At 26.3% G+C, this 8,141-nt stretch overlaps 1 protein-coding gene across 1 annotated transcript in view; it reads right to left on the bottom strand.

The window, feature by feature from the left end:
- The window catches only part of LOC108687685, a 9,582-nt gene extending 1,606 nt beyond the window's left edge, over window positions 1–7,976 (bottom strand). Inside the window, exons 1-2 of the mRNA XM_018193598.1 lie at window positions 7,836–7,976; window positions 880–1,022 (exon numbers count right to left, since the gene is read on the bottom strand). Of these exons, the coding sequence (XP_018049087.1) occupies window positions 880–1,022; window positions 7,836–7,905 (213 nt within the window). The 5' untranslated portion in view covers window positions 7,906–7,976. The remainder of the gene's footprint in view (window positions 1–879; window positions 1,023–7,835) is intronic.
- Between the last annotated feature and the right edge of the window lie 165 nt (window positions 7,977–8,141).

Below are 8,141 nucleotides of genomic sequence, written 5' to 3'. Positions count from 1 at the left end.
ATATATATATATATACTTTCTGTTAATATGATTTATTAAAAAATTGAAAGTTTCACACTATAATAATCTCTTATATTAAAATGTTAAAATTTTTTAAATAATTGAAAATAATATAAGTGTAAACGAAAAACTTTTCACGGACAAAACTTTAGAGAGCCAAATGGATTACACAGTATATTCATCAGTTTAAATAGAGTTTACTGTAATAGAATTCTGAGAAAGTTACTTACAGAGATATGAGGCTAAAGATTTTGAAGCTGTGATAAATGATGATCCTTCTCAGCACTTTCTTAACACTTAATAAAAAATCAATTCGAGGAAAACGAAGGAGATAGGAAGAGAAAGACGAGAGAAAAAGAATTTTTATTAAACATGTAAGCACGTGATTTTTGTTTCTTATATATAATTTTTGTTACTTTACATTTAAAATAAAAAATGTCTGTTATATTTAACTCTTCAATATCATTTCTAGTGTGACATACTATAGATTACTTTTTGCTATGCTATATTTTTTATTACTGAAGATACATTTTATTTATTACTATCATTCTTGTGTAATGTCTGATGTTTCGATTGAAAAAAATTGATATAATATATTTATTTTGATATTATATTTCTCACAATATTCAGCGTGATAGATACATGACAAAGAGATATCGAGTGGCACCGAAGCGTTAATACTCTTTATTAAATTTTTTAAAATAATTTTTGATTTATTTATTTATTTATAAATTATTATGTATTTATTAATTCTTGTAAAGATTGGAGAGATTGGAGGATCAACATTTTAACATTTTTTTCTCTGTAAATTTCCTTTCGTAATATTGGAAAAAACTTTTCTCTATGGAAAAATCGCTAGTATATTTTGTTAGTCGTTACCGTTTGACTGTGAAAATAGGAATTCCCATCTACGATGCACTTTTTGAGAAATGGGTCCTCTGTCGTGACGTCATCATCGCTGTCATCCCGAAACGTAATATCATTTTCATCCAATAAAGCCTGACTTGTCGCTCTCATAGGTGCTGTAATCGAAATCATAAATGAAAAATTTATCAATGATTGAAAAATTGCTTTTCTCAGTATGTTTCAATAAATTTTCTTCCTTAGTCGAATTACTATTATTTGTTTAAAAAAAAAATAAAATAACGATGTGATTATTTTAAATCACTTCGTTATTTTAAATCAATCTAATTACAATCATCGTACAATTTATCGCATTCCCTTAATAATGAAATCGTGTCAAATTAGACGATCGTTTTAATTGAATCCGTTTGCGGAAATTTGCGCGTATGACACGAATGCATACCCATGTGTTCCACAACCCAATTCATAATTAGAGTAATTACGACTGTGCCTTGCGCGTCTTAGGTGACCTAAGGTCCAGACTTACAAAAATGATTTTTTAAGTAATCTTTTATTCTCAATATAAAAAAACTTGACACAGTAAAATCATCATATTTTTTAAATTCGAATTTATTTTGTGTGATTCATATTATAAGATCAGGATCTATTTGATTTTAAAATCTGTTTGATTTTAAATTGAACCGTATTTTTATTTTCTCCGATTTTTAGAACCCATCAAACTGAATTATTTGATAAATCAATGTAAGAAAAAATTTACTTTTTGTAAATTATAATTTTCTCTCCAGTTATACTAATCTCGTGCAATTATGCAATAATATTGCGTATTCATGTTGAAGCTAAAATATTTCATTTCGTGCGGTGAGAACTATTTGTATATTAGGTCATTATTTTAGACAGTCGTGAAAGTTCATCGGACCGTCGTTCGATCGGGCAAGATTGAACTAAATAAATTAATAAAATTGGCGTAGCCTCGACCAATTTTATATTTAAGAGTTACAACATATAAATCTTTTTAAAAAATAGTATTTTAAATAGTAGAATTAAACAGTTAAAAAAATAGAAGAGGATGTATTTTAACAATTAATATTATATATTTTTATGCTCAACAATTAATATTATATATTTTTCTGAAACTAGTCCATTAGAATTATCTGATTATTACAAATATTATTCTTTTAATATTGCAATTGAAAAAAACATTTGAACTGATCAAAATACCTTCAAAAGGGGATGTATTGATCTTGGGTCTTCCGGTGAAATCTATATGGAAGCGACGAATGTGAAAAGGTACAAAGCGTGGTGCAGGTAACGAGTGTGACAAGAGATCGATACGTGAAGAAAATAGGATAGCACATTGCGCAAACAAATAAATATTGTAGCCACGTGATGAGTTACGAAGCCCTGGGATAATACAGGATGTTAATCAATCAAGCTTGTAGTGAGAATGAAAAAGTCAATTTTTTCCATTTTATGTACAGGCAATGTGTACTTATGGTCTTTAATTATCTAGGATACTAAAATTGCAGATTATAAACAATTCAGCCAGCGAATCCTTGTGATAATTAATTTTAACGATTTATTCAGAAAATCTATCATGTCTTGATATCTATGCAACTTAAAATATTCAGAATTATATCCATTGATTTATTTAATATTATAGGATATTATTTATTTATAATATTTATTATCGATTTCTTATCTTCGATATTATGTACATTTAATATCTTTTACAATTCTACACATGTGAAAGTTTCATTATACAGATGCAAAACTGTTAAAATTTTGCGTCACTTTGATGCATAAATAGATTCAAGTACGTCAAGTACGGGTGCCAAGTATGTCAAAATTGGTACTTCACATAATAAAGCATTTGTGCCATGACGCCATGTATATAACAAATGTCTTTTGAAGATATCTTTTGCTCTACTTATATAACATTGATCATATAATATGCAACAATATCAGTGTCAATTTATCTTCGTATACGAAATATTCCATATAAAGTATGAATTTCTAAAAAAACATTAGCAACAAATTTTTTAACGTTTTAAGCTCTTTGAAATAAATTGAAAACATAGTACTTCTTTTTAAAAAAATTAATTAAAAATGGTCTAAATAACAATATTTCAAATTGCATGTTAATTGGGTTATGGGATAATTATTATAAAAGAGAAAAAAACTTTCATAATATTCATTTTTATAAGTTCATAAATGTGTAATCTTGTTATTTAAAAAAGTAACAGATTTTTCCGAGCGGTATTCAATCTATTTCATTCTATTTGTTATTTGTAAAATAATAATTATTTAATTTCAGTAACTTCCTAATTGTCATTCTACGTATCTATGTTACTATAAAATTGGAAGTTTACTGCACGAACTCTGAATTAAGTACAGTTCTTTTTCTAGGACAAATGCTTGCTCAGTTACCGCAAACGAACGCAAAATAATAAGTGACTTCAGTTTTTCTGCTCGACTATTCTTACGATTCGTTGCAATTGTACAAGTCATTACGTGAGCGTGAAGAACTTCTATTCAAAAAATTCCTTTTGTTTCTAACCATGTCTGACGAAAGCGTTTTTAATTAGATTTTCAAATGCTTGCGACCACACCGCAACGTATATAGTATATATCAATACAACAAACTGCTGTGCGATATTTTCTGTATTCAGTGTGTGACCCAGAAACATTTATCTGCAGAATCTAATAATCAAATTTTGGAACACTATTACTGCGGTTTTACAATTTTGTACTATTTACAAGTATTTAAATGTATATATGTATGGTATGTTCATTTTTTAATTAATAAAGATTTAAAAAATTTATTAAATAAAAAAGATTATTTTATTTTTACATGTGTTACATTGTAATATAAATGTAAAGTTAAAAACATTCGTTCGTCAAAATTACTTTCATAAATTACAAAGGAAATTAAATTACCAATAAATTTTCAAGTAAATTGTTTTTGAGAAAAAATAGATGTAATATATATAGTTCTTCTACAATATGTTAATAATGTCACACTGAGAAATATAATTAATTTTAATAAATATTTAATTCAATACTGCCAACTAAATTTACTTACAATAAGTAAATATTTGTTCAATAAAAAAAAAGATTATTAAATCAAATTAACATTTCTTGTATCAAATAAATATACCTTTATATTTAATAAATATTTAATTGACAGTATTCAACTAAATATTTATTAAAATTGACTATATTTTTTTCAGTGCAGTTAATTAAACAAAACGTATACATTTTCAGAACATTTATTTTTATTCTACATATTGTGTATTATGTGTACAACATAAAACATGCCCAGACAATAAGATTTAATACTAACAAATAGAAAAAATGTAACAAAAATGTAATGTCTTTTTAGCATTTTTTTAACGAATCGATTCTTGAATTGACAGAATGTACATTCGAAGATTCTTTTGAAATCGCGAACAATAAGCTCCTCGTTAGCAAGGTGTCCGCTAAAGCGTCATTAATTCAGCAAATCAATTGCATTGCTTTATCTTCGTATCCCTTTATCTCTTTCCGTTACCATATTATATAAATTAATTAATAGGTAACCAATTAAAATGTGTTGAGTTATTAATTGTTATTACAGTTAATCGTATCATTCATTCAATATTAACGGATTGATTTCAACGTGTCTGTAAATCGTACAATATTTTTATGCAGATTAAATTAAAAATATCGATCCATTTTTTTAAATAATAAAGAAAAAATAAATCAGTTATAAAGGAATAATTTTTATAAATTATCTTACTGTACATTACATTGAATACATATAATAAATTGTTTCCAATGAAGAATACGCGTTTCAGGTACGCATCGACTATTATAAATGTGCAAATGGATTTACAAGTATTGCGATTACTTACAACATATTTGTAAATGCAACATCGAATGGCGGTATTAAGCACTTTATCTACAGTATACAGCGACCACTGATGTCGTATAATCTGCGCTGAATTTTATCTATTATTATGCACCGGATGCTAACAATGTTATAATATCCAAGAATTAATTTTCCTCCAGATATTCAATACCTTTGAAGACTGAAACATTGACAATATTAGATTATAATTTTGTCAATATTAGATTATCGCCCTCGATAATTAAATGTTGGTTGTATGATGTTATAATTTTCAAACATATAATAATCGTTTGTTTAACAACGAATAAATAAAAATATAGTACGATATTATAATATATTATCGTAAAGTAAACAAAAGAAACTTAACGAGTTATTAATAATAAATGTGCTTATATTTAAAGAAAAAATTTATTTCCAGGATTGCGAAGAGTATCATGTCACTTACGTCGTTACTTTTTTTGGTAATAATAATGAATTTAGTCATTATTTTTATCGTTGCTTTAATCTCTCATTATCTTTATAACTCTTAAAAATAAATATATCGTATTATTTTTAATTGGCCAGAAATATTTTATAATAGACATTTAAATATTGAGAAATATTTTGTACTTCATATCTAATAGTACTTCTTATTTCCTTATCCTAGACTGCATTTCGATAATTATTGCCAATACTGAAAATTGTGGTATACATATATGTAACATTAAGTATAAATTTTCAGTATTGGCAGTGAATATTTTGGAATACACTTATCTTAATAATAATATTAATATTTACCAAAATGTTTAATAAAAATTTTTAATAAAAATCTGAGTATTTTTGTAAATTACAATTTAATTTCTTAAAAATGAATATATATTAAAAAATATATATTAAAAAATAAGAATATTAATGTACAAAATTATTGAAGATATATTAGATATAAGTTTAATATAAAGAAAAAATAAAGAATCTTGTTACATAGAGACTAACTTAGAATTTTAAGTTTTAAAAAATATTGAGTATTAAATAATGTAATTTTTAAATCTAATGTTTTTATTTTAACATTAAAACATATAATCAATATTTTAACATTAAAACATATAATCAAATTACTAAATAAATATACCTAAAAGCTTAAATTAAATTAAAAGTAAATTATATTAACTCTAGAATTATAAAATATATGAGTATACAGTATTACATTTTACAACTATATTTTATAACGTGTGCCATTTTTTCATGGCATATGACAAAAGGTTTGAACGCTGAGAGAGGAAGAGAAGTTATAATAAATCTCTTCTACTAATTTCCATAGTGTACAATATTTATTACTCTTATCAAACTTCAAAGTTGCCACAGAGTACAATATATTTAGTTATATTTATTAATTATATTTTGCGAATGGCAATAAATTAAAGCTACGGTACGTATATAATTTAAAAAAAACATATATTATAAATGCTGTTTTAAACCGTGTAAAAATTGTAATTAAAGTTAAAATTAAAATTAAATTTTAAGTAAAATCATTGTTATAAAATATGAAGAAACGGTAATAAAGTAATGTGACATTTATAGAAAGGATATAAAGAAAGGAAGAAAAAATGATTCTTTTTAAACAAGAGAAATTTGTTCGCATTTCTAGAAATTTTTTATTTACTTTTTTGTAAATGTCTCATTTAATTAGAGGATAAGTGATATTAGCCACCCATCATAAAAGTATAATGGCTCCTCTTAATCTCCATTATTAAGTGGCAAATTCTAGATTACTTTAAAATTATTTGTTCAGTAATTCTCCATTATACCGTGACGCTAATATATCAATACGCAATAACCAGCATTTATTATAAAGCATTTATCTTAAACATTTAAAAACATTTTTAAAGTTGATATTTAATTAAACTTTGTATATTTAATTGCATATTATCTCTCATTCTTCTCAAACGTGAGCATATTATCACCTGAATATATTACATATTTGAATATGTTATAAATGACTTTAAACAAAATCCATTTAAGTTAAGTAAAATTAAACAATAGCTTGGCATTAAATAAAAGCATGGCATTAAATAATAGCGTAGCATTTTGCTAATATGGCTTTCTAAGCGTGTTGATTGTTGGCGGCCTCGAGGTTTTCATATCAAAATAATTATTCAATGAATTAATTATAATTCTATTAATCTATAATTTATGTTATATATTCTATAGATTTTTAGTAATCAGCAGAAGAAATTATTGTGTGCATTTACAAACGTTCTGCAATATTTTACTTTTTTGTTAATTTTGTAACTAAATAATGTTTTTCTTTTATACAAAATCAATTTCTGAAATCTATTTTTGTGGAAGATCACATTTTCACTTCTGTAGTAATAATAATAATGGCCTCTCAAATTCTCTTCTAGCATTGTTTGTTGTGTATTTTTCTAAATAATATTCTAAGTAATAAAATGTTTTGTAACCTTGACTTTAGAATGGAGTAAACAACACTTTGATAATGCTACGTTTTAAGTTTAAATATTAATTATTAATCAAGTTATTGTTTAAAATATAAATAGGAGCTAATTTTCTCTATCCATCTTCTCCTCTATCAATTGTTAAATCAAATTAACCGCTTCGTTATCTCTATATATCTCTAAGATTTTGCTATATCGATTTTTCAAAATGTATTTTAAAAAATCAATGAAACATGATAGAGATATTTTTTTAGATATTTAAAAAAAGATTGAGAAATCTGAAGAGTTAATCTTCACAGTATTATTTCAGATGAACTTGTGAGCGTTTACACGTTATAATTCTGCATACACATTTATTTTCCGAGCGTCGGATTTAGCTCCACGCGGTCAAATCCTTCTCTCAAATTTCAACACGTGCACGTTTGTATTTGTACATTTTCCAAATACAGAATGCGTTAAACGTAACAACGAAAAATAATATTTTTGATACAATTTAACAATAGCAAAACATAATAATAATAAACAGTTTTTTACAGTTTAATAAATACAAAATAATAACATATATTCTCATTGAAAATTAATTACAAAGGCGGCAGGTGTGTGCCGGGAAACATATGTATACCTGCGAGTACGTATGTATTCGTACTCACCGGCTATTGAACGGGCGATGTGATAGCGCATCAGATAGCCGACGATGAGCAGCATCCGCTGGAGCCTCATCGTTTCAGATGGAATTCCGCGTGGAATACAGAGAGCCGGCTAATCGGAGCGCCGAATCGGGGAAAGGCACGTGAACCTCGTGGCAGTTCGTGGCGCGACTACCCCCCTGAGATAAAGGCTTCGGACGCGCGTATCTCCCTCCGCGTTTTTTTTCTTTTATCTACGTTGACATTCGTCAAGGTCTTCAAATGGCCTTGGAGGCCTTGGAGCACAGTGACCGCCACGAAAGATAACTC

The sequence above is a fragment of the Atta colombica genome, unplaced genomic scaffold (genome assembly GCF_001594045.1).
Source record: "Atta colombica isolate Treedump-2 unplaced genomic scaffold, Acol1.0 scaffold210, whole genome shotgun sequence".
NCBI classification, from domain to species: domain Eukaryota; kingdom Metazoa; phylum Arthropoda; class Insecta; order Hymenoptera; family Formicidae; genus Atta; species Atta colombica.
Note: the sequence above shows the minus strand (reverse complement) of the source record. Positions and strands in the feature narration are given on the sequence as shown.